At 38.7% G+C, this 27,526-nt stretch overlaps 2 protein-coding genes across 2 annotated transcripts; both read left to right on the plus strand.

Annotated features, from left to right (window-relative positions):
- The first annotated feature begins 8,526 nt into the window (after positions 1–8,526).
- LOC111048067 (zinc finger protein 260) lies at positions 8,527–21,750 on the plus strand. Its single transcript, XM_039442082.1, has 7 exons — positions 8,527–8,720; positions 13,318–13,433; positions 15,259–15,548; positions 16,914–17,709; positions 18,781–19,277; positions 19,986–19,992; positions 20,862–21,750. Exons 2-7 carry the CDS (start codon positions 13,374–13,376, stop codon positions 21,357–21,359), a joined length of 2,148 nt encoding a protein of 715 aa, XP_039298016.1. The 5' UTR covers positions 8,527–8,720; positions 13,318–13,373; the 3' UTR covers positions 21,360–21,750.
- A 2,134-nt stretch (positions 21,751–23,884) lies between these two features.
- Positions 23,885–24,373, plus strand: LOC120354704. Its single transcript, XM_039442162.1, has one exon. The coding sequence runs from the start codon at positions 23,885–23,887 to the stop codon at positions 24,371–24,373; it is 489 nt and encodes a 162-aa protein (XP_039298096.1).
- The last annotated feature ends 3,153 nt before the right edge of the window (positions 24,374–27,526 follow it).

Below are 27,526 nucleotides of genomic sequence, written 5' to 3' on the forward strand. Positions count from 1 at the left end.
GAGAGAGAGACAGCTAATCATTGAGAGAGAGGTAAAGAGTGTCTGCCGTCCCTGTCCTCCCATCTCCCTAGGGCACAGCGGACCGTTGTCTGCCGTCCCTGTCCTCCCATCTCCCTAGGGCACAGCGGACCGTTGTCTGCCGTCCCTGTCCTTCCATTCCCCCAGGGCACAGCGGACCGTTGTCTGCCGTCCCTTTCCTTCTCCCCAGGGCACAGCGGACCGTTGTCTGCCGTCCCTACTCTTCCTTCTCCCCAGGGCACAGTGGACCGTTGTCTGCCGTCCCTATTCTTCCTTCTCCCCAGGGCACAGCGGACCGTTGTCTGCCGTCCCTATCCTGTCTGTCCTTCCTTTTCCTACTTCACTGGAGCGGAACCGAGGCCATAAGGCCGATACAAAATTGCATCAAAGTGGTGTCATCAGAGAAGAGAGCGACCTTCAAGCCGTCAGAAGCACCAGGAGGTGCTGTTCACGCCAGCTGAGCCACAAAGAAGAAGGAAGAGGAACTTCGACTTGCCTCCTTTCCCCGCCCACATTACGACTGAGCGAAGTCATCCAGGAGCAACACCTGGGTATCAATCACCCACCTCTGAAGCTACTCAGGGTGTACGTGATAGATTGGCGCCCAACGTGGAGCACGAGGCAACGAAGTAAGAATCATGAGTGAACAGGGAGAGTCTGATTCAGATGTTCAACACCAGGAGCTGACAGAGGATCAGTCGGTCGAGGACATAAACCCCGAGGTGATAGCCGACCCCAGAGTTTCCTGGATCTATAGATTGAAAAAGGATGAGGCATTCAATCTTCTACAAGATTGGGGCATAGTGTCATCTGGAACACTTGCTGAGTTGAGAAAGTTGTTAGTAGAACAACATAAGAAGATGACTGTACGTTATCCCAGCCCTAGACCTGGTATAATGAGCAGAAGCAGTGGGGAGACCGGACACTCAGCAACAGGTACTCATGCTGAAGTTGGAACCAACATTCACACAAACCCCCTCATGGACCCAGGGGCGGTATGTGACAAGTAAGAAGCTGGAGACTGTCATTCGATGGCCAATCAGATGCTCCCAGCTTCTTAGAAAGGCTAGACGAGCTACAACAAGCTTATGGGCTCACTGGCAACCAACTACTAGTCGCGCTACCTGAGTTACTAGTTGGTAAAGCTACTCTATGGATGCGTAATCGTCGTGACCAGTGGAAATCATGGGACAATTTTGTGACAGATTTCAGATCACGCTACTACCCACTTACCTATGAGGAGGACCTCGAGAATCTTATTCAGACAAGGAAGCAAAAGGAAGGTGAATCGTTTGACGAATTTCTCGAAGATGTACTGACACTCATGAGGCGTAGAGGAGGTTTTACAGACGAGAATAAATTACAGAGAGTGTATAAGAATCTCCTCCCACGGTACAAATTGTATATTCGACAATCAGATGTTCATAGTATCAACGAATTGGAAAAATTCGCGAGGGAGTATGAACAATAAAAGCAGAGGAGAAACAGAATAGACAGAATTCGAGAGTTCACATGATTGAGGACACGAAAAAGATTACAAGGCTCAAGGTTGAGACAGTTATAACCCCTACTAGTAACAGACCATCTCTTAGTGAGTCTGAACCCATGTGTGGGCAATACAAGAGACCGGGGCACTGGAGATCACACTGTCCCGATATCCCACCATTTAAAAGGAGCGGAAAGAGAGCACTGTAATGTGTCTGTGATGTGCAGAAGGAGAATAAAACTCCGAACAAGACAGCAGTGATGCGAACAGCACACGGGATTCCTGTGATTGAAGAGTCATCAAGTGACAACAGACTATTCATTACTGTGACAATTGGTGGTAAAAAGTGTCGGGCATTGCTAGATAGTGGCGCTGAAGCTAATTATATGAGTAATGAGGTTTATGAAGTTCTCCAAAAAATAGGGATGATAAGGAAGGTACCAACTCATCACCACGCAATATTAGCTGATGGACGATCTACCCCATTAAATGGGAAGCTGACAACTAATGTAACTATAGGACAAATCACAGTTCCACTAGTGGCGTCTATAATGGAAGGACTTGGACAAGAGTTGCTATTAGGCATGGAATTTATGCGTGAAAACAGGGTGAATATTCACACATTCACGAGAGAGGTAGAGTGGGATCCTCTCCAACTGAATCCTACAAGTCCGCTAATAATGTCGCGATCTCTCTTATTGGGGACTAAGACAACAGTAGTCCCAACAATATCAGCTGTACAATCCGAATCTCAGGACAACAAGGATCGCGACAAAAGGATATTCATGCAGGTTGGTTTGAATGGAGTTGAACTCAATGCTTTGATTGATGCCAGGGCGGAATCGTCATATATTCCAGGGCAAGCATCCTGGGGCAAAATAGTGATGGATCACAGGAATGAGATGACTGACTGTGAACGCCAGGCCACGATTCATGCCCCAGCCACCAACACAAGTGGTGAATCCGAGAGGGATGTGAACGAGACAACACCACCCCCTACTGTCATGGATGTGGAGGAGTCAATACCCTCCTCAACTGATACGGATGTAGAAGAGCAAACACAGTCTTTGACTGTCAAAGAGGTAGTCTCACAGTCCCAGGATCCCAAACCAGGACTCTCAAGGAATAAGGATCCAGTGTGGTGTCACCGAGTCTCAACACCTGGTAAGCGTAAACGGGCTGGCAAGCCACGCATAAAAGTCCAATTTCCAGATGGACGATGTAAATATGTACCTGGTGGACCGGGTGTAGATGATGCTCATAGTGAGTGGCATACACCTCTAAAGGTGATGCCTGGGAGGTGTACACCTCTTAAGGTGATGCCTAGATGGCTCACGCCTTTGAAGGTGGTGCCATAGAGGGCTCCGACCCCCCCCCCCCCCAAGTAAGAGTGGGGTGTCACAAAGTAAAATTGTGACGGAAAATATTGTTAAATAATTAATAATATTGAAGAAAGACGCTCAGCTATCAGCAACGCTGCGCCGACCGCGGAGATAAGGAAGGTACCGATGGCGCACCATCTTCCGCGCATCGAGACGATTTCCACCGCCTCTGGCGGCGGCACAACTCCATCCCCTCCACTTTGGGGGAGTATTTAAAGGCCGGACGAGCCCCAGACCAGAGCATTCCGCTCACAACCTTCCTGCTCCTTGTACAGCGGCCCGTTGGCTGCCGTACGTCCCCGAACTCCTGTCCTGGTACAGCGGCCCGTTGGCTGCCGTACGTCCCTAACCTTCCATCTCCCTAGGGCACAGCGGACCGTTGTCTGCCGTCCCTGTCCTCCCATCTCCCTAGGGCACAGCGGACCGTTGTCTGCCATCCCTGTCCTCCCATTTCCCCAGGGCACAGCGGACCGTTGTCTGCCGTCCCTGTCCTTCCATCTCCCCAGGGCACAGGGGACCGTTGTCTGCCGTCCCTGTCCTTCCATCTCCCCAGGGCACAGCGGACCGTTGTCTGCCGTCCCTGTCCTCCCATCTCCCTAGGGCACAGCGGACCGTTGTCTGCCGTCCCTGTCCTCCCATCTCCCTAGGGCACAGCGGACCGTTGTCTGCCGTCCCTGTCCTCCCATCTCCCTAGGGCACAGCGGACCGTTGTCTGCCGTCCCTGTCCTTCCATTTCCCCAGGGCACAGCGGACCGTTGTCTGCCGTCCCTGTCCTTCCATCTCCCTAGGGCACAGCGGACCGTTGTCTGCCGTCCCTGTCCTCCCATTTCCCCAGGGCACAGCGGACCGTTGTCTGCCGTCCCTGTCCTTCCTTCTCCCCAGGGCACAGCGGACCGTTGTCTGCCGTCCTATTCTTCTTCTCCCAGGGCACAGCGGACCGTGTCTGCCGTCCCTATCCTGTCTGTCCTTCCTTTTCCTACTTCACTGGAGCGGAACCGAGGCCATAAGGCCGATACAAAATTGCATCAAAGTGGTGTCATCAGAGAAGAGAGCGACCTTCAAGCCGTCAGAAGCACCAGGAGGTGCTGTTCACGCCAGCTGAGCCACAAAGAAGAAGGAAGAGGAACTTCGACTTGCCTCCTTTCCCCGCCCATTCACTCTATTCTGTCAGTATATAAGTTGAATTGCTAGAGCTCTGGAACCTATTTTGGTTGAAGGGAAAGATTGAGGGTGTGAGATTGTGTCTGTCTGCATTCCTTATAATCTTCCATTCAACTTATACTGACAATATAGAGTGAAGAGGAGAGAGAGATAGGAAAGAGTCCACAGATGTTCCATTTATGTTGGAGTTTTGATAGGTTATCAACTGAATGGGGAGTGAGAAGGATAATAGAGAGAAGCTTACAAAAAATTCCCTCAGCTAGGCTGAGATTGATTCACTCTAATCTGTCAGTATTACTTGAATTGCTAGATCATTTTCACTAAGCATTTGATAGGATGACAAGTCATAGTACGAGGGGAAGGATGATTTTCAATTCATTTTAAGATTTACATTAGCCTGAAAATGTCAGCAACAAATTTACATTAGCAACAAAGTGAGGAGATTCTTTCTTCCTGATAAGTTGAGTGTGATCACTAATGAGATCATTGGAGATTTGATTTATTTAGCGTATGGCAGCATACACAACACATTTATAATCACAAAATTCTAAAAAAAGGAAACAATAGAAAATTCATATATAAAATGAATGAAAATATCTTAGTCACTTTTGACCTGGAAATTAGAGGCATGCTTCCAGGGTATTTAAGTAGGCTATTGATGCTGGTTTAGCCACCAGGAAATCTTCATGTGCACCCGTGTATGCTGATCTGGGGCACTCCTCCAAGATGTGTCTCACAGTCTGGACGGCTCCACACTCACAGAAAGGGGAGTCAGCCTTCCCCCACTTATGCATCAGATAGGCACATCTACCATGATGAGTTCGTACCCTATGCCGACCATGTTTTACGAGGCAAATTGAAGCCTGGGGGCCTTTTGGCTACAAATGGGATGTCAATGTTCTGCTTTGCTGACCATGCTTGTTGCCAGGCCTCAGTTAAACGGAAACCTGAATCTAAATATCAATGTTATTTGTAAAAATTTCAATAAATATTTTACCTCAGTTGGAACCTCACTAGCCACATCATTGAACCCAATCGGAGAACCGGAAATTAATGATAATGATTGTGGTGTTGATTCAGTATTTGAGTTTAAGATTGTAACACTTGAAGAAGTTGCAAATGTAATAAATAGTCTTAAAGGCAGGAGTGCACCTGGGTACGACCTTATCCCAACTAAAATCATTAAAGATAGCATACATTCATTAATATATCCCATCCATCACATTGTTAATTTGAGCCTTCATTTGGGGCAGTTTCCAGAGAACCTGAAAATTGCAAAAATTATACCAATCCACAAATCCGGCCCCAAAATCGAACTCACAAATTACAGACCGATTTCCCTTTTAGCTTCTGTTTCAAAAATTATTGAGAAGTGTGTCAAGTACAATTGATGGAATACTTGACAAGTAATGATACGGTATTCTATCAAAGAACCAATATGGCTTTCAAAAATCCAAAAATACTAATGATGCCCTTTTTGAGGTAACTAGATACGTAATAGAATCAATAAAATCCAAAAATAAAGTAATTATTTCTTTCCTTGACTTGGCTAAAGCATTTGATTCGGTCGATAGGGGAAAGCTATTGAAAAAACTTGAAGCTGTGGGAATTAAAAACTCTGCACTCCATTGGTTCATTAGTTACTTTGACAAGCGTTTACAATTTGTGCAGATTGAAGGGGAATTCAGTGAGAGGGATAGTGTTGAATACGGTGTCATTCAGGGCAGCACCCTGGGCCCAATATTGTTCCTGATTTACATTAACAACATTTCCCAACTGATCACAAGAAGCAAAGTACTCCTATTTGCTGATGATACAATTGTTATTTCAGCAGGTAGAGAGTGGGAAGAAGCCTATGAGAATGCCTGTTCTGACCTATCAAAAATTAAAAATTGGTTTGACCACAATAGTCTATCAGTAAACTTGAGCAAAACCAAATATATGCCCATTGTGACCAGGAATCAACCAGACCCAGGCTCAAGGCAAATGAAGATGCACTCCTTTAGAAATATAGGATCATCAACCTGCTCTTGTGGATCTATTAATAGAGTGGACCAGTATAAGTATCTTGGGGTCATGTTTGATTATCGTCTGAGTTGGGTTCCCCATATTCAGTGTTTAAAACACAGACTGAGAAGATTGTTGTATGGGTTTTCCCAATTGAGCCATGTGCTGAATATCAGACTGTGCAGGAGGATCTATCATGCCTATGCACAGTCAGTATTGGAGTATGGCATTATTGTTTGGGGGGGAGTGTCATCTGCAGGTCTTGAACCTCTTGTTGTCACCCAGAGAACAATTTTAAAAACAATTTTGAAAAAGGAATCAAGATACCCCACAGCGCTGCTGTTCTCGGATTTCCCTGTGCTCAACATCAGACAACTATACATCAAAAAATTACTCAGTTATATTAGGTAACATAAAGCAGATCTATTCATCAATATCGAACATAATTATCAAACACGACATAGGAACAACCATGGATATTATATACCTAGATTGATACATGGAACTGAACTCAAATCACCATACTATTTAGCTCAGATTTTACACAGGAATGTTCCACATAATGTGAGGGAGGCCGAGAGCAGCAGCAATGTAATTTTTAAAAGCTCGTTGAAGAAATGGCTCTTCAGCATAGGCTGGATTGGAGCTGAGAGGCTGATTCACTCACCTTACACCTAGGAAGAGTAAATGCATTGGGGAATAACTTTATACATTAATACACATTAATTCACTCACCTTACACCTAGGAAGAGAAAATGCATTGGAGAATAACTTTATACATTAATTTTCGAAATGCTAAATTCATTTATACACTCATACCTTACGTTCAAGTATTTAGAGTTTCAAAACATAATAGAGGCTTATAAAACAATAAATTACCTCCGGTTTTTGGGTCCTCTTGCTCTCCCACTCTAGATATCAAGCTACACCCAACACTATAATATTATGTTATCACTTATAATTCACCCACTGTTATCTGAATCTTAGTTGTGTAATTTTAATTACACATATTGTAATTTATAGTAAATATAATACCATAATTATAACTACTTATTGCATAATACTGCTTGCAGGAACTTTCCCCCAATCTCAGACGCATAGTCTTACTGGGGGAATTCCACTCAATCAATATGTTCTTTCTACTGTTTTTGTAAAAATGCGATTCTTATTTTGTTGAATATCAAATATAAATATGTACATGTATTGTATGCCAAGTGGAAATAAACTAATTGAATTGAATTGAAGGCTGATTTGAATGAAAACTGTAATAGTTATGCGATTTTAGTCAGACTAACAAAATCACTGATCTGAGATTAGTATAAATTGAGTAACTATTGTGAAACTAGTGTTTGTTCAGGTTAAAATCAGTTAATAGTTATGCCTTTTGTAGTTGTGCCTATTAATAGTTCAGTTCAGTTAATAGTTATGCGATTTTAGTCAGACTAACAAAATCACTGATCTGAGATTAGTATAAATTGAGTAACTATTGTGAAACTAGTGTTTGTTCAGGTTAAAATCTGATAGTTAGAGAGACATAGTATAGAGGGGAAGAACGATTTAGTTAAATCTGTCAGTAACATACATAGGTAAGATTCACTTTAATCTGTCACTAAGATGATTCAGTCCCAATCGAAATAGAGCATAACTATATATATAAATGAAATGACATGTGTCACTAAGAAATAGAGCATATAACCAGACATAGGTACGATTCAGTTAAATCTGAAAGTAAGATGAGATTTTTGTTTCACTTAAATCTGGCAGTAACAGACATAGGTATGATTCACTTTAATCTGTCAGCAGTAAACACATTGAAATAGATTGTAACTATCTATAAATGACATGTGTCACTAAGAAATAGAGTGTTACTTCTTCCTTCTTCCTCTCCTTCTTCTTCTTCATCTTCTTTTTCACCATCTTCTTCTGGGGTGAGGGGGAAAAGCGGGAGGTGGGTCATGAGTGGGGGAGGGTACATATCATTCTGGAGGGGGGAGGGGAAGCTGTGTTGAGAAAAATTACTCCAGTTTCAGCACCTCTCATCTACTCAGTTCTGTTCCAACACATAACTTAAGATGTTTTGTGCGAAGGGCGTTAAAAGCAGTTTTGTGACCTAAAGTTTATAGTTTACAATCCAGAAAGCAGTAGCAGAGACAAACAAATAGAACGATAGAAAACAAAAGACAAACACTTACGCTTATCCTTTCTCTATGGCAGTAATGATAATTGATAAAAACTAAATGATTAAGATCTGCTCAGATGCTCAGCACTGATAAACGCACATTGCGCAAAAGGCTAGCCTCGCACGAATTTGTGCGTCTACCTGTACTGTACTTATAGCGCACGACGAGATGGCTGCTGGTTTCAAATGAATGAGATCGCAGCCAAGGACCATCTCAGCAAGTGCTTTCCTCCCAGTCAGCTGTTAAAATTAAATAATTAAAGCAAAACAAGAACAAGAGCCTTGACTTCTTGAATGAGGTTATGTAGCCTTCTCCTTACCTTTACGTAAACTACTTTGCTTTGCAAGTTGCAAGTAGACTTAATTTTAATTGAGTCAAAATCACAAAAGGTAATTTTATGATCAAAAGATTTACATTCTTGCACAGATACACTTATGATCTTGTAAACACAGTTTATTATTATACTCCTCTTCAAAATTAGTCCAAGTAGGTATGCTACCTATTTCATAACAATTTTTTTCAAACAATGTATTTAGGAATTTAGGTTAATTTATCAATATACTTTATGAATATTAAAGTTGAAAACCATTTCAATGTTTTGTTAGTAGATAGTATTTTTTAAACAAAGGTTTTTAAGAGACTGTTATATAGGTACCTTATATTCTATTAAATTAATAACTTAGTAACAATATTGAGAGAATTTCAACTCTTCTAATATCTCTCTACAACACAAGTGTTGCTCTCAAAATCGCAAATTTTTACATTTTTAATATCTTTAGGAGTAGGCTAAGCCATTCTTTATTCTCATTGAGTCAATTCCTTCATTATTTAATTACCCTTTTTCTTCAGGGCCTTTGCATTTTACCTACCTTTTATATTCGCTATTCAAGCAAGGATATAACCACATTACACGCAAGAACATACATGTCCTGTTACTTCTGTTACTATAGTCCACGTTATAACGACAGTATTTGATCAACTTTGGTTTTGCTATCCTTGTCTAAAAGACGGTGGTACTATCCTTTTCTAGGTTCACAACGATGACAATTATGTTTTTGACAGTGTAGAAATATTATTAGTTAATGCAGAGAATCGGCATCGCTATTCTTTTATCTTTATTCACTGCCATTATATCGTGGACCACACTATAGTTAAATACAACGAGTTCACTTTAAGGTTAAAATTGAAGTGACTTTGTCCCAGTGTGAAAATTGTGATATTATGCAGGATATGATGCAAATACAATTTAAAATATGATAGTTATGATGTATTCTACCTAATAAAACAAAATATTCACCTTGCTTGAGATTTATACGATCTTAATATTCATTTTTAGCTGATTCTGCAGCTGGAGCCAACATGCCTCGACGCTAAAAGAGATCTTTTAGGCAGCAGAAACTGAAATATTTTTCAACAAAAACTTTGTGATTTTTTGAAGTGGATTTCATTTGTTTTCAATGAAATTATTCATTTTAAAGGTTAACAGTTGGTTTCACTTTGTCTAACTCTTAAAATGAACTTTTTAAATATATTTTTCAAAGTGAGACAATGTCAGTCACCCTAACCCTTCGTTGACATTGTCTCTTAATTTCAAAAAATATATCTTTGTTAAAGTGGAGAAAAATATTAACTTTTTATAATAAAAAATACTCTTCAAACATTGCAGAACACAATAAAAATATTGCAAGAGATTTGTTACAACTTAAGTATTGATTGCAAGCTGTTTAAAATCCCCAAAATTGGGACAAAGTCACTCCGGTTCACCGTACTGGAAAATTACAAAACAAATTATACAAAAATTATTTAAACTCTGTAGTGAAGAAAAAACAATGATATAAATATTACCTCAAAAGAATTTTGTTCAAACTTCAAAGTGATGACACTTTCACTGTGATGACACAACAATGTATACACATGTGTGTGTACACGCATGTCCTGTCGTTAGTGGCCAGCCTAAAGGGCCCTACACACCTACGGATTTGGCTCGCGGATTTGGCCTGTCTTGGCTCGGCTCGGGCGAAATCCGTGAGTGTGTAGGCGATTTAATTGCGAGCCGAGCCAAATCCGTCCAGGGCTACTGACGCGGCTCGGCTCGGGCGAAATCCGTGAGTGTGTAGGCGATTTAATTGCGAGCCGAGCCAAATCCGTCCAGGGCTACTGACGCGGCTCGGCTCGGGCGAAATCCGTGAGTGTGTAGGCGATTTAATTGCGAGCCGAGCCAAATCCGTCCAGGGCTACTGGCGCGGCTCGGCTCGGGCGAAATCCGTGAGTGTGTCTCTCCCGGCCGGGCGCGTGTAGTTACCAAAAATCTAAATCGCCTGAAAATCGAGATAGCAAAATTTTCATTTCAGATTCGGATTTAGCGCTCTCGAGTTAGTAAAATGGTTCGCGGGAGCTCTAAAATAGTCGGAAATGAAATCTCTGTGAGCACTTTAATGTTATTAATGAAGAATTTGGTTGAACTTATAGCAAGAAAGTACTAGTACTGTAAAATAATAATACCAGTGTTTCCCAAAGAAAATTATTAGCTGTAGAATAAACATATTTCAATTTTTTATTCAATAAAAATGAACTTTTTTATATTATTTTTGTCTACTTGTGGGAAATTTTATTGAGGAAGCTAAAATGGAATCACATTTTATTTTGTCTCTATTTTTAACAGGTTAATATTAATGAATTGTCATAGTATTTTAAATACTATATCTTACATAAGATGTAAAGAGTTCTATACCGTACTTATTGGGAGCTGGTTAGTATAGAGGTTTCAATTCTCTATCTACTGCTACGCTGTGTGAATTAAGAGTTGGTGTGTGTCTGTGTGAGAAAGAGAGAGAGATTGATTGATTGATGGTGTGCTAGGTCTCGACAGACCTATTACACAAAAGCAGCAAATAAATTACAAAACATACATCCACATAATTAAACAAAATAAAAGATAGTAACATGAACAAAATGGTATTAATGCAATTAAGAAAAAAAGAAATTATTAGATAATTGGAAAATGGCAGATTAATTGTTATAATTATAAGATAGCAGAAAGCTCTATCCAGGAGGAAGAGAGAATAGAGAAAAATAAGGGGACAGGGAGAAGAGATGAAGAATAAAAGTAAAACATATATAAAAAGAAACTACAAATGAAGCACAATATTACTTTTAAGTGGCGTTGAAAGATCTGTTAATGAAATTGCACTTCAGCAGACCTCGAAAAGCTTACTGAATTCAAATCCGTCAGAGAGAGAGAGAGCGAGTGTGTGTGTAGAGAGAGAGAGACAGATAAGATAACAATAAGGAGGAAATGGAAGTGAAAATGGTCATAGTAATATTCATATTCAACTCTTTTCATATTCATAGTTGATTTTTTATTTTCTGATTTCATATTTGGATTCATCTTTTCAAAGTTTAAAATTTAAAAAAAAATTTAAAAAATGTTAATGTTTAGACCTAAACTTTCAAGTGTTCAAACACTTCTAAAAACCTATGTGAGCAAAAAAATTATTATCTTATTAACCAAGTACGTTTTTACTATGATAATAGAAAGCTATATTAAAAACAGCCATAACTCCCTTGTTTTCGGGTATTTTCGAAAATGGGACTTACGTTTTTAAGAATTTGAGGTCGCTGAATTCAAATCTGAAATCAAAATTCCTCTATCTTTGTTATTGGACGATTTAGATTTTGGTGGAGAGGATAGCCTTGAAAAGTACGGCAGGCCGGGCTCGCGTTGCTTACTACTCGCGTGTAGTGATTTTGCTCCGAGTCGTTCAAGGACACAGGCCAAGACAGGCCAAATCTGTAGGTGTATAGGGCCCTTGAGGCTCAACTCACATTTACGCGCCTCGGGTCGAGAAGAGACTCGACTCTAGTCGAGAGCATGTGTTTCGAAATGGTGACACTCAGACCAGTCAATTCTAGTCTCCGCGACCTCACGACTGTGAGACTGAGTAGAGCGTCGACAAGATATGTTGGTCGAGCCTCGACTTGAGTAGCATAGTACCGTGCATTTTTAATGAAAGTGAGGTAAAAATTCAAAATTTGTTACATGCTAAGTAGTGACGAATTAGATCTTGAATTTTGAATAAAGTAAGGTTAGAAAATGAAGTAGCATGGAACTGAAGTAGTGACAATGAGAAAAAAAGTCGTTACATGCTAATTGCAAAAAATTGTTACATGCTAAGTAGTGACGAATTAGATCTTGAATTTTCAATAAAGTAAGGTTAGAAAATGGAGTAGCATGGAACTGAAGCAGTGACAATGAGCAAAAAAGTCTTAAGGTCGAGAGACTGGAGTAGGATCCTCGACTGGAGTCGTACGCTTTGAGTCGAGGTAGTGTGAGTTGAGCCTTAAGGTCTGATCACATTGAATGCATATATGTGCAAGTACACGCTTGGTTATGCAGAGCAGATGAGAAATGAACTCTGGAAAGAGCAATAGGAACACTCACACTAACGCAAGCATTTGTTGGCTGCGTTCAGTGTGAGCAGCCACATACAAGTCGCAACGTGCCAATGGCACTTTTCAGATTTTGTTTTTCACCTCATGATATGTGCACTTGTACATATGCACATTGAATGCGTGTATATGCAAGTGCATACTTGGTTATGCATTACCAAGCTTGCAGATCAAAAACAAACTAATGAAGGAGCAATAGGAACTCTCACACTGCACTTGCTGGTGGCGTTCAGTATGAAAATCTATGAACACGTCACAACGTGTTTCTTTCCAGATATTGGTTCTCATCTTGGTCATGCATTTTCTATCGTGTAGCCTAATTGAATGTAGCTACGTACACCCAATGTGGTCATACAATTACCTAGATTTTAATAAATTCTGGCTCAGCAAACTTGAACTTGATTTTATTAACAGGAGATACAGTAACCTCATGTTGAGGTAGACGGAACGCTCTATCAATTTATTTCTACATCTGCAATTATTTGAAAAGGAACAATATTGCTAGAAATCACTTTTTTGCTCCTTTAGTTCTATTTCAACAGTAATATTAGTGTAATTATAAAGTATGCTGCGAATATTAACCACTTAGATGAAGTATAGTGAATTTCTTAACTTATATAAATTTTATTTTCAGATTGATCGACGGTTTAAGTAAAGGAAACTATAAATTTAATAATCGAGTGTTATTATATGTTCTATTTGTTATTCGCCTATTTATGGAAGATAGAGATGAATATCAGTGCTGATAACGTAAGTTTTTTTTGTTATATTAAAATTACATTTCTATACTCAGTGAATTTTGGACATCTGGAAAATCTAGGGAAAATGTTAAATTGTTTGAAACACTTAGGAATATTAATATATAATCAATAGTCGCTGACACAATGATCAATAATTACAATTTAGTGGAAACAAAAGAAAAACATGCCGAGGCTTAGCCTGTGGGGGGGGGGTGGAGTATCAGTTTAGTATAATATTTGATTTTCTATTAATTCATTTGGTTACTTCTAATTAAATATAACAGTATTCAGGACAAGACCTGCTAACTCTCTTCAATTTATCAAATTTAGCTAGCTTGTTGCTCAGGTGAAAAATATATATAAAAAGGAAGGTAATTGCATGCGTTCTCCATTTTTGAACAATTAAACCTTGTTTTAACTTCAATAAAGACTATATTAGTTTTTGCTAAATGTATGTAAAAAACAATGTACAGTATATAAAATTTGATTGTAAATGATAGAGTGTTTTCCTGTAGGACATTTATATTATGGAAATGAAAAAGCTGTTTGTGTCGTCTAGTTGAATTAGGTATTCTTTCAGGCATTTGAGAAATATGTTTCTATTGTTCATTTCCTTTTGGTTTCCGGCAATAGATAATAAAATTTTGGCGCCAAAAAAGCATAGAATTTTTTAAACATTGTGAGATTCGGTTTAGGTACCGTTACATCAAGTCTGTTCCCAAGGTTATAAGATGTTCCAAACCTTTCGCATCTTCTTTCGGTAATCGTCCTATTAAAGAATATTTTTAGAACCTTGTAAATGTATGAATTTTGAAAGGGTGATTATTAATTAGTAATTGATAAAGTATATATTTGAAAAAAATTAATGTTACAGTAGTAAGATTTGATAGAGTTGTGATGGTTTTTTTTATTAAAATCAGAGTACGATCTTTTTAAATGTAAAGATTATCTTTCAACAATTCTGTTTTGCCTTCAATTTGAAAACAATTAGACTACCAATGTAAAATTAGATTACATTGACATTAGATTTTCCTTATAAAATAAGATATCTCATTAGATTTTCCTTATAAAATAAGATATATCATTGTGCTGCTTCGATATTACATTAGTTCAACACATTAAATATGAATGTGTGGCTGGAAATATGATGGAAGAGTCACTAGTGGCCCGAAGATCAAAATTATATTGAATGTCATTAAGGGATCATTAAGCATTGGAGGGATAAGAATCTTGTGAAACTTGTATTTTATCCATGTTGCTAGTAAATGTCATTACTAATCTAAAGAATACATAATAATGAGTAATAGAAATAAGTTAGATTCCAAACCTACTATGAAGAGAAGACCTTCTTAGCAGTTGAAGGAAAAAGACACACTTCAAGACAAGTCCAGGTACTCCTTCAAGAAATTAGAAACAGCAAATCGAAGTTTGAACATTCCCTAATATATTCAATATTATGTGTTGGTTCCTATGAATGAATTTTCTGTTTCATGACGCACAAATTGTATATGAATCTTATCACACTCACTTTACCCTAATAAGGAAAACTTTGTTCAAAATTTAAATTGAATTTTATGTTATGTTCCAACCATTTAAAAAGCAACGTCCATTACGTTCTACACCCAAATTTTTCGTGTTCTGTCAGTACAAATCTGCCATGACTCTACGGTAGGTAGTATTCTTTTCGATTAGTCATACTTGACATGATAACTAACAAATTGGAAATTAATAAATTATATTTTCAAACTTGACCAGGTTCCGTTCTAATATTGATGAATAAAGAAAAACATAAATTGGTTCTATTCCGTCGTTTATCCTGATTTCTTCATTTTCAGATGATAATTAAAACCGAGGCCGATTCTGATTCATCACAAGAATATTTAGCAAAGGATTTTACCATTATAGAAAATGAAAATGACGAGGATGAAATAAAGTTTGATAGATTAGCTGTTGATGCAAATAATAGATGCAATGAGGGATCAAAGTATGTGGGAAATGTGACATGTAGAGTGGAGAGCGCAGTTGAGTCGGATGATGTCCTTGATCCGATCGCATTCATTGACGTATCTATGGGTGGCTGCGAAGAGGATTCAGAGTTGTGTTTTGATGAAGTCAACCCTAAAGAGTGAGTTTTCAAATTATATCAGCATTTTATTATCTTCCATGCGTGGTATTCAAGTAATCACTGGCTGCAACGTACAGTTCTTAAGGTTTATCTGTTTTTTGAACCATGACAACACAAAAGTGAGGGCACTAAAACAACCCCGTCATTCATGAAACATGACAAAACTGGTGACTGAGCATCTATTCAATTTAAATGACAATTTTAATTCAACCAATCGATATTTTTATTCAATTCAACACGATTTACATAAAAGAAATTAAAATACAAAGAATCACAATCAAAAATAAATGTCTAATTAAATACAAAAACAGGTTTAATCTACTATTGCATTCACTAAATAGATTTTTTATAATGAATATTAATTACCTGATCATTGAGATTTCAATTTTCAATATTACAAAGAATTACACATCAGTATTTTCATTATTTTGTTTAGAATGAATTAGTTCAATTACTGAATATTCTCTGATTTCTTAATTTTTTGTTAAACGTTTGTCATGAAATGAAAGGTATTTCTTGACATATCAAGCAACTGTGATGAACATTCCTGAAGAGTATCAAGTAGTGTCCACACTCCACTGGAACCGTTTTCGACCGTAAGTTCGAATGAATTGCCGGTCATTGAAAACTCTTGCTATTCATGGTTAAACAGGTCTGATATAATGGATGCTTATAATTTTTTTTGTCGTTCAGTTCAGTTAGGTTCGGACGGAAACAGATCTAGTCGACAGCATGCGAAATTAACAAGTTGGACAAACTGGTACTCACACTTATTCTATTTTTAAAATCCACATGAGACTGTGAATTAAATGGTAAACTTATAAGTTCTCAAAAATTATCGTTAGAACCTGTAAGTTCTAAAATATTAGTAATGGGATTGCAATTATGATGTATTAGATGAATGAATGTAGACAACCAAGTCATTGTGAAATTTGGGGCTAACTTAATAGAAGCTATGTGAGGTGTGCTCTGGTCGAGTTTTAATAGTTTTTGAAAAATGTTATTACTGTATCATAGTAAATTATATAGGTAATCAAACTAATTTCTATGTTCCACAAAAATGAAATCTGCTTCACTTTCATGACAAGCCCGCATTTTTATCAGTCCTTAAAGGTATTAAAATAGTTCCACATTCAAATGTTTTTGCAATATTTTGAACAAAGTGAAAAAACAGATTGCCTTATAATGTCAAATTCTTATAATTGTTGAAAAATATCAAAATAGGTATCTTGTTTTTCTTCTCATAATCAGATTTGTAGGACTGAGATCATTGTTGAAAGAAATTTATTTTATTAAAGCATTTATTGCAGTTTTATTCTATGTTTTCCACATAAATCAATGAAGGATGCTTGAATTCTGTTTCAGGCTTATCTCTGTAGAGACCAAGAGTTCCAGGTTATCAGGAAATAAACGAAAAACTAAGTTGGTTTGTAGAAAGGAATTTGACGACAGTGATGAGAAAACTAACCGATATGTCTGCGAATTTTGTAATGTGCCTTTCAAAATGAAGCGAGAACTTGACAGTCATGTTGAGACACATTTAGGGAAAACTAACCGATTTGTCTGCAAATTTTGTAACGTTCCTTTCGAAATGAAACGAGAACTTGACAATCATGTTAGAACACATTTAGGGGAAAATCCTTACGAATGTAATGGGTGTGGTGCCGGATTCAGTATAAAAACATTGTTGAAACAACACAAGTGTAAAAAGAAGAGCGAGGAAGAGTTTGAATGCGATGAGTGTGGTAAATGTTTCGCAACAAAGAGGTTGGTGAGGGCTCACGTGTTGACACACAGCACTGAGAGGCCGCATGCGTGTAAATTGTGTGGCAAGTCGTACAAGAAAGCGTATCAGCTGACCCTGCATATGAGGAAGAAGCACCTGGGTACGGCACAGATTTATAATTGTGAACTGTGTGACTATTCGACGCCGTACCGGGCGGGGATAGACGCGCATCGCACCAGACACTCGCAGGACTACAAGTTTCGCTGCGACATCTGCAACAAGGGCTTCATGGTGGCCTCGTGGCTGGAGGAGCACAAGAACTTCCACACCGGCGAGAGACCGTTCGAGTGCGATGTCTGTCACAAGCGCTTCTTCTACTCGCGCTACCTCTACTCTCACAAGAAATACAACCATCCGCCGCCCGGCGAAACCAAGGTAATCCTCATTCATTTGCAACTACAAAAGTTGATAATAATCGTTACATAATGCATAGGATATTTTTACCTCATCTACACCAATCGCCATAACCTAGTAATTATAATATGGAACTTGACTTTGCTTTTATTCAATCTTCTGCTTCAATAAGAGTAATCTGACTTGAACTATTTCCATGTGACTCGGCAAGGCAGTGGCTCGCAAAGCAGTGCAACATTGATAAAGATACCCATACATTCCTAAGACGATGATGTTTTAGCTAACATTTGTCAACCCCAAAATGACAATATCTAATCATATTATAACGTTTACATAAACTCACATTTGTTCTGTCTGTAACGTAAAAATCTTTTTTAGTATCGACTGTATTTCGAGTGAGAATTATGTACTAGTTATGCTTGTGATCATCTAAATTCTAAATCATATAATGAACAAAAGCTTTTAATAGGATATAATTAATCTAGAGAGTTGATATAGTTAGTTAACAGACAGTTGCTGCAGTTGGAAATACAAATAAGATAAGAATTAGATAAGGCAAGATAGCAACTGAAAAAATGTGTGTCAATCCTTATGTGAAAAGATTTAAATTTTTACTAATTATTTTCTGAGGAAATTGTCTTTCTTTCTTGTTACGTATTTTACATCTGAACTAAATCGAATCTGAAAAAATTAATTTAATATCTAAAATCTATAGTGAGGTCCACGTTATAATGGTAATATTTGATTAACATTGGTGTTGCCATCTTTGTCTTTCATTCGACAAAGCAGATAAATTTTCAACAATTTGGAAATATAATTAATAACCAGCATATTTAATCTGAATAGTTTATTATTGAATGATTGAAAAAATATATTTTCTTGACGAATAAAATACAATTTATCATTTTTAACAAGAATGAACAGTCAATGTTACATCTAATATACCGGTATCAGCTATCTTCTATAGAAGGCAGTGGCAAGGTAGATAATCGGCAACGCTGTTCTCTTATCTTTCTCCACTCTCCACTGCCATTATGCGTGGACCTCACTATAGGAGCAAAATTGTGATTTTTATGTGTGTTTTCTGTGCAGGTTCACGCGTGCAAGACATGTGACAAGGTGTTCGCACATCGCAAATCGCTGACCAAGCACATGAAGTCGCACACAGGCGAGAACGTGCACCTGTGCGACATCTGCGGCAAGGCGCTGAGCAGCTTGGAGCACCTCAAGTTCCACCGGCGCATTCACACCGGCGAGAAGCCCAACGTGTGCAAGTTTTGCGGCAAGGGATTCGCCAAGAGCTGCAACCTGACGCTGCATGTGCGGGTTCACACCGGCGAGCGACCCTACAAGTGCCAGGACTGTGGCAAGGCCTTCTCGCAGCGCTCGACGCTTGTCATCCACAGTCGCTATCACTCGGGCCAGCGGCCCTACATGTGCCACATCTGCGGCAAGGCCTTCGTCTGTCAGGCCTTGCTCACCTGCCACACCAAGAAGAGCGCCTGTGATCCCAACGATATCGAACGGTACTGCCGTAAAAATAGTGATAGTGACCTGTTTGAGGCTGTACTCGCCAAGGCGCCCTCCTAGTTTCGGCTTCAGCTCTTTGGAGCTGCCAACGGTCGCACTGATTCCAGGCCTTGCTCAACTTCCACAACAAGAAAAGTGCCTGTGACCCCAAAGATGTCTAACGGTACTGCCGTGAGAATAGTGATTTACCTGTTTGAGGCCGTACTCTCCAAGGTGGCGCCCTCCTAGTTTCGGCTTCAGCTCTTTGGTACCAAATTTCGCTCTGTTTCAAAGAGTCGAGTGCTCACTGTAGTGAGGTTGCAATGCTACTGTGCTCAACTGATATTCACTTCAGTCTGTAAGCATTCATTGAATGGCAAACTTTTTATTGTTTTTATAAACAATTCAAACTTATTGTTTACATGCATGCCAAACATAAACATCTGATACATTCATGCAGTTATAAAATTTGAACAGTAAAATAATAATAAGGTCATTCCAGTACTTTGATATGGCTACTTGATAGCTTATTAAAAACAAATTACTAGTAACCTTTTATGCTACGTTTTTTTTTTACTAAAATGGATTCTACCTAATCAAATAACATAAGGTTAGCCCAGTAGTAATTCTTTGTTATTAAATATATTAGGAATGCTGACAGTTTGAAGTGAATTTCACTACATTTTAACTAAATTATTTTTGTTTGCTATTAATTAGTTCAATGACAGCCTTCTCTAGTAAGATGCCCCTGCCTTAGGGAAATAGAAACGTTGCTTAACTAGGTTCAGTCAGCTGGTCAGCCCAGTTGAAAGTAGGGAAGCGGTTGACTCCGTGGTCGCACTGATAAGTTGAGCTTCATGCACCCGCTATTCCCGTTGGACATGAGGAGTAGAGTCCGTTAAATACCATATTAGTTTAAAAATCGCTTCCCGGTGGTTCGTAACCCACATAAAGCTGTAGGTTTACTCATTCCCCATCCTTCCCATTAGCCAAATACAAGCCTGGTGCTCATGTTGGCATCACCCTAACCAAAAGCAAACAGCTTCTGAAAGTGAAACTTGGAAGAAATAGGTTACAATGCATTTGTTGGTCCATACCTCTAGCTAGGTGACAGTATAGCTAGTATATTGCAGTGTTGTCAGCTCGTTGAGGGCTATCCCTAGTATAACAGTGTTGCCAGATCGTTGGTCTATTGGAAGAGGCTGTCTTATTAGAGCACTTATGCTCCACACCACCAGAATACGCTGGTTCAATACATTTATTTTTTTATTGAAACAGATGCAATTGAAACTATGAACAGATAATATTATGTGAATTGTGGAAAATTAGGAATCAATGAAATGAAAAGTAAATTATCAATCAATCAAATCAATTCTCCTTGAACCAGAAAGAAGAACCTTCATATTTAATCTGAATAGTTTATTATTGAATGATTGAAAAAATATATTTTCTTGACGAATAAAATACAATTTATCATTTTTAACAAGAATGAACAGTCAATGTTACATCTAATATACCGGTATCAGCTATCTTCTATAGAAGGCAGTGGCAAGGTAGATAATCGGCAACGCTGTTCTCTTATCTTTCTCCACTCTCCACTGCCATTATGCGTGGACCTCACTATAGGAGCAAAATTGTGATTTTTATGTGTGTTTTCTGTGCAGGTTCACGCGTGCAAGACATGTGACAAGGTGTTCGCACATCGCAAATCGCTGACCAAGCACATGAAGTCGCACACAGGCGAGAACGTGCACCTGTGCGACATCTGCGGCAAGGCGCTGAGCAGCTTGGAGCACCTCAAGTTCCACCGGCGCATTCACACCGGCGAGAAGCCCAACGTGTGCAAGTTTTGCGGCAAGGGATTCGCCAAGAGCTGCAACCTGACGCTGCATGTGCGGGTTCACACCGGCGAGCGACCCTACAAGTGCCAGGACTGTGGCAAGGCCTTCTCGCAGCGCTCGACGCTTGTCATCCACAGTCGCTATCACTCGGGCCAGCGGCCCTACATGTGCCACATCTGCGGCAAGGCCTTCGTCTGTCAGGCCTTGCTCACCTGCCACACCAAGAAGAGCGCCTGTGATCCCAAGGATATCGAACGGTACTGCCGTGAAAATAGTGATAGTGACCTGTTTGAGGCCGTACTCGCCAAGGCGCCCTCCTAGTTTCGGCTTCAGCTCTTTGGAGCTGCCAACGGTCGCACTGATTCCAGGCCTTGCTCAACTTCCACAACAAGAAAAGTGCCTGTGACCCCAAAGATGTCTAACGGTACTGCCGTGAGAATAGTGATTTACCTGTACTCTCCAAGGTGGCGCCCTCCTAGTTTCGGCTTCAGCTCTTTGGTACCAAATTTCGCTCTGTTTCAAAGAGTCGAGTGCTCACTGTAGTGAGGTTGCAATGCTGCTGTGCTCAAGTGATATTCACTTCAGTCTGTAAGCATTCATTGAATGGCAAACTTTTTATTGTTTTTATAAACAATTCAAACTTATTGTTTACATGCATGCCAAACATAAACATCTGATACATTCATGCAGTTATAAAATTTGAACAGTAAAATAATAAAAAGGTCATTCCAGTACTTTAATATGGCTACTTGATAGCTTATTAAAAACAAATTACTAGTAACCTTTTATGCTACGTTTTTTTTTTACTAAAATGGATTCTACCTAATCAAATAACATAAGGTTAGCCCAGTAGTAATTCTTTGTTATTAAATATATTAGGAATGCTGACAGTTTGAAGTGAATTTCACTACATTTTAACTAAATTATTTTTGTTTGCTATTAATTAGTTCAATGACAGCCTTCTCTAGTAAGATGCCCCTGCCTTAGGAAATAGAAACGTTGCTTAACTAGGTTCAGTCAGCTGGTCAGCCCAGTTGAAAGTAGGGAAGCGGTTGACTCCGTGGTCGCACTGATAAGTTGAGCTTCATGCACCCGCTATTCCCGTTGGACATGAGGAGTAGAGTCCGTTAAATACCATATTAGTTTAAAAATCGCTTCCCGGTGGTTCGTAACCACATAAAGCTGTAGGTTTACTCATTCCCCATCCTTCCCATTAGCCAAATACAAGCCTGGTGCTCATGTTGGCATCACCCTAACCAAAAGCAAACAGCTTCTGAAAGTGAAATTTGGAAGAAATAGGTTACAATGCATTTGTTGGTCCATACCTCTAGCTAGGTGACAGTATAGCTAGTATATTGCAGTGTTGTCAGCTCGTTGAGGGCTATCCCTAGTATAACAGTGTTGCCAGATCGTTGGTCTACTGGAAGAGGCTGTCATATTAGAGCACTTATGCTCCACACCACCAGAATACGCTGGTTCAATACATTTATTTTTTTATTGAAACAGATGCAATTGAAACTATGAACAGATAATATTATGTGAATTGTGGAAAATTAGGAATCAATGAAATGAAAAGTAAATTATCAATCAATCAAATCAATTCTCCTTGAACCAGAAAGAAGAACCTTCTTTTACTAATGATGTTTATATTGAAGTCAAGTAACATTAACCAATAGAGGAAAAATGCAAAATATTTAATTTATGGTTCCATTCAATAACTGTTGAAATCGATTGAAGTCAAGTAACATTAACCAATAAAGAAAAAATGCAAAATATTTAATTTACGATTCCATCCAATAATACTGTTGAAATCGATTGAAACCAGCCAGTATCTGGGAAACCTGATTTCCTTCTTTCATTTCATAGTCCGTTGACATTTACTACGTAGTTAACAAATTGAAATCTTATAATAGTTTTAATAACTTCATTCATTTTTGGATAGATTTCCAATTATCTATTTCTTATCATTAATCACAGAGTGGAGTGGCCTAAACAGGTTCATAGCATCATATTGGGTGGTGTTCCGAGTTGCTTACTGCATGTGTAGTAAACCACTGACCCTCTTTTGTAGGTGTGATCAAACTCAGATAGTGGAAAACTCAATATCTGAATGTCTACTTCTTCATTCCATAGAAAGGAGTCTTTTGGTGAAGGTGACGCACAACAACAATGTTTATGGAATCCTCAAGAGTTCCATATATGTAATGTAACTTCTTCCATGTACAATCTGTGATTTGTACCTCTACTAATTTCATCCTTTTTTTGATTTTTTGTAAATTTGTTCCAATGTATGTTCTACAACAAACACAAATATAGCAATGCCTGTTAATGTTGTTGGCTTGTGTCAGAATAGATAACAAGTTAAGTTGACAATTTAGAGTGAATAGAGGCGTAAGGCAGGGTGATGCACTCTCGGCAGTTATCTTTAACCTGGCACTTGATGTTATTCTTGAAGCATTGCAGACAAGCGGCAGTATTGTAACTAAGTCTAAGCAAGCATATGCGTACGCAGATGATGTGGTACTTATATCAAGAAGCAAAGTTGGTGTGGTTGACATGATCCAAACTCTGAAAAATGAAGAAAAGAAGTTGGGTCTTGAGATTAATATAGAAAAATCTAAGTATCTTATGATGTCAGCAAACAAGAGAAGAAGACATGTTGGTGATCTGGAATGTGGGGGAGGAGTTTGGCTTCAAAATGTGAGGGAGTTCAAGTACTTGGGTTCGCTTCTCAATAGTGAGAACAAGGTACGAGCGGACGTGGAAAGCAGGATTTTAGCTGCAAACAAGGCGTACTTTGTCCACATGAAACGATGAAAATAATGAAATCAAAGCTCTAATCATGCATGTCTAAGCTGCGGCTATACAAAACACTGATCAGACCAGTGGCCACCTATGGTGCTGAGACGTGGACGCTGACTAGTAGAGAAGAGCAAGCATTGCGTGTTTTTGAGAGAAAAATTGTAAGGCGTATCATGGGACCAGTCAGGACAGAATATGGGTGGCGCATTAGAAATAATGAAGAGATTGCCAATTTCATGGGACCAGAAGATATTGTACGAGTTATAAAGGCGCAACGGTTGAGATGGTTGGGGCATGTCCAGAGAATGGAGCACTGCAGGCTACCGCATAATTTGTTGAAAAGTAAAATGATTGGTACGCGTAGAAGAGGAAGACCCAAGAGGAGATGGCTGGAGGATGTGAGGGCCGATTTGCGTGTTTTGGGCGTCAGAGGATGGGAGAATGTGCTCCATTGGACGATTCGACGATTGGAGGCGAATTGTGCAGGAGGCCAAGGTCCACATCGGACTGTAGCGCCAATGAAAGTAAAGTAAGTAAGTGTTAATGTTGTTGAGAACTTTACGCCAAACCAGTGGCGGCGCTTGTCCTGAACAGTTGGGTGGGAATTGTTGGGGGTAGGGCTAGGAAGTGGGGGTGCTTTATGAAGCATATTCAACTTTACAAGTTGTTACACAGGTACTCTATGTCATTATCATATGAACCAATCAACTAAATTTAAACAATATAATATGTAACTCACCAAAAGACTGGTCAAAGTAGATACTACAATTGGATTATTGATAAACTAATATTTGCATAGATTAATAATTAATCTATGCAAATATTAGCACGAAAGAAGGTAAGAGTTTTAACTTATTACTTTATAAAATGATAAAACAACCTGTTTGCCAATTCGAATGCAATTCACATGATGGAGGGTGAACCGATGTAAACAAAGCTATACTAGCGCTCAGCAGTCCAAGCGAGAATAGTGTGAATCAACGTCTAATGGGCCAACTCAAGGGGCCCACTTGCTCCGTATACTGATGCATTAATCCCAGCCTGTCCAGCGCCGCCGGCTTGCGTTGCCTTGCCAATACGTTCTTATGAGAGCTAGAAGGGCCTAAATTGTGGAGCCCTTCAATGTGCTACGTAATGATTCGTGGCTATCGTTAAACTCGTACGTATTCTACGATGGCCACGGATGATTTGCATGGTATTTCAACGAGATTTTTCTCTAGTTGTCAGTTCAAAATTGATTTATATTGTATTTTATTAAATAACTAACCTAAAACATTTTAAAATGTACTTTACTGTTTCATTTGGGTGGGCCCGGCCCACTTGGCCCTCATGGAAGCGTCGCCACTGCGCCAAACCACAAATTATATTTGTCACAGTAAAATACGCTATACGTTATATGACATCATATACGTTATATTATGATATCACCTGAAGATGTGAATCCCTCATATTAGACGGTAAATTATGGTGTCAACATAGACATATTGCTATTTTTTCGCAACAACTAAAATTTATATTGTTATTTGCATATGAGATTAGGATTTCCAATTATTATGAAAATTAATTATTTTTATATGTATCGGTTTATTCTTATTTCAAATAGTTATAGATATTTACATTTCCATAAGAAGTTTATTCTATTAATGATGGTTGTTGGGATTGAGTTCACTGTAGAATGATTACGCTGTTGTTTCACAAAGCTTCACAATTTAGATTATTATTTGTTATCAATGATTGTTAAGTTTTACCATGAAGAGTGCATACTCGCTTATGTTTTGCTCTCCACCTTTAGGTTCAATTCACACAAAAGTGGCGTATGACCGTCACTGCCGTCTCTATACAGTGTAGAGACGGCAGTGGTATGACACGGACGTGACGAAGTATTGTTTCTTCCACGTCATTCCTTCATACATATTTGGTCCAATGCACTCAAGTGCCACTACGACTCTTCTGTTTGCATTGGACCATATGCTTATACAGAGCTGCGTACAGACTTATGCGCCACGAACATGCGCCTTATTATATCTGTATCTGTACAGAAATAGTAAGATGCAGATATAATAAGCATAGCATCAGCTGATGAAAAGCGAAGTACGCGTCCTGCTGACGCATAAGTCTGTACGCAGCTTAGAGGTGCGTACAGATTTACGCGCTGCGAACATGAGCAATTCACTTTTAATCAGCTGATGCCAAGCTTTTTATATCTGACCGTTTCTGTAAAAATACAGATATAATCATAAATTATTATTAATAATTGGCTGATGCCAAGCTTTTTATATCTGTATCTTAACGTTTCTGTAAAAATACAGATATAATCAGCTGATGAAAAGTGAATTGCTCATGTTCGCAGCGCGTAAATCTGTACGCACCTTTAGGAGTGGCGCACCATAGTGTGAATTGTGAATATGCCACCTAGGAACATTGAGTTTTTGTATAATATTGTTATATTATCATTCACAAACCAAATTTACCTTTGTTACTGATAATTATTATTAATAGGAATTTGAATGAAATGTTAATATTGTTTATGGATTAAGATGTTTATGTTTTTTGATAAACATTTAAACTTTCCTGTGCACAAAATAAAGTAATTTTGGTAAAGACAGTCTTGTTTCTAATTATTGAAAAAATTTAGCGAGTTTGCACTTTTGACTTGAGGCTCAAGTCATTGTCCGTTTCTTGTATATTTGACAATAACTTTCGAATCCCCTCATCGATCAATTCTTTGAACCATTGAAAAGTTGGCCAAAGAAATTTACTTAATCCTTCGTTCTTTTTGAGGATGTAACATTGAAAGTGTTTCAGAAAAAAATGTGGTATTAATTTATCTGTACAAATAACAATTTAGCTGACAGCTGGATTAATAATATTGCAAGCAATTAATAACCCATTGCTACTTGACTCTCTTGACTTTCCACTGCTTTCAATAGAGAAGCTGACAGAATTTCGGCGGCATGTTGAGCGAGTTAGTCTGCGAGGCTCACTATAAAGAAGTAATATATTTTAATCTTCATTCCGTCGCACTAAGAACTGCCAGTCATGAAAGATTATTAGTCTTTCACAAACTATCAATGAAAATGCATTATGATGAATTTTCACATTACATACATGAAAAAGCTTATATATTGAGGGCCGTTTGCACAGTGCCAGTTTAAACTGAATTTCATCTTAAACTGGATTAAATCTATATCAAGTACTGTATATCTATATCTATTTTTTGACCGAGCGAAGTGAGGTCTAAGATTCAAGTCGAAGGTTTGGCATTTCTCTTAATGTTTAAGTGTTTATATGTTGCGCATTTACGGCGAAACGCGGTAATAGATTTTCATTAAATTTGACAGGTATGTTCCTTTTTTAATTGCGCGTCGACGTATATACAAGGTTTTTTGGAAATTTTGCATTTCAAGGATAATAAAGAAGGAGCCTCCTTCATACGCCAATATAGGAGTAAAAATCAGACTATAGAATTATTCATCATAAATCAGCTGACAAGTGATTACACAGATGTGTGGAGAAGCCAGTCTATTGCTGTATTTCCATAAGGTCTATAGTTTCAATCAGGTACTTGTGGATGAGAATACTGCGTGAGGTCTACTGTTCACAGAACTACTAGTAGTATCATTTGTTATAATGTTATTTATTGTTAGTTTAAGCCAACAGCTGATTGATTTCAGTTTAATCTTTCA

The sequence above is a fragment of the Nilaparvata lugens genome, chromosome 1, assembly GCF_014356525.2.
Source record: "Nilaparvata lugens isolate BPH chromosome 1, ASM1435652v1, whole genome shotgun sequence".
NCBI classification, from domain to species: Eukaryota; Metazoa; Arthropoda; class Insecta; order Hemiptera; family Delphacidae; genus Nilaparvata; species Nilaparvata lugens.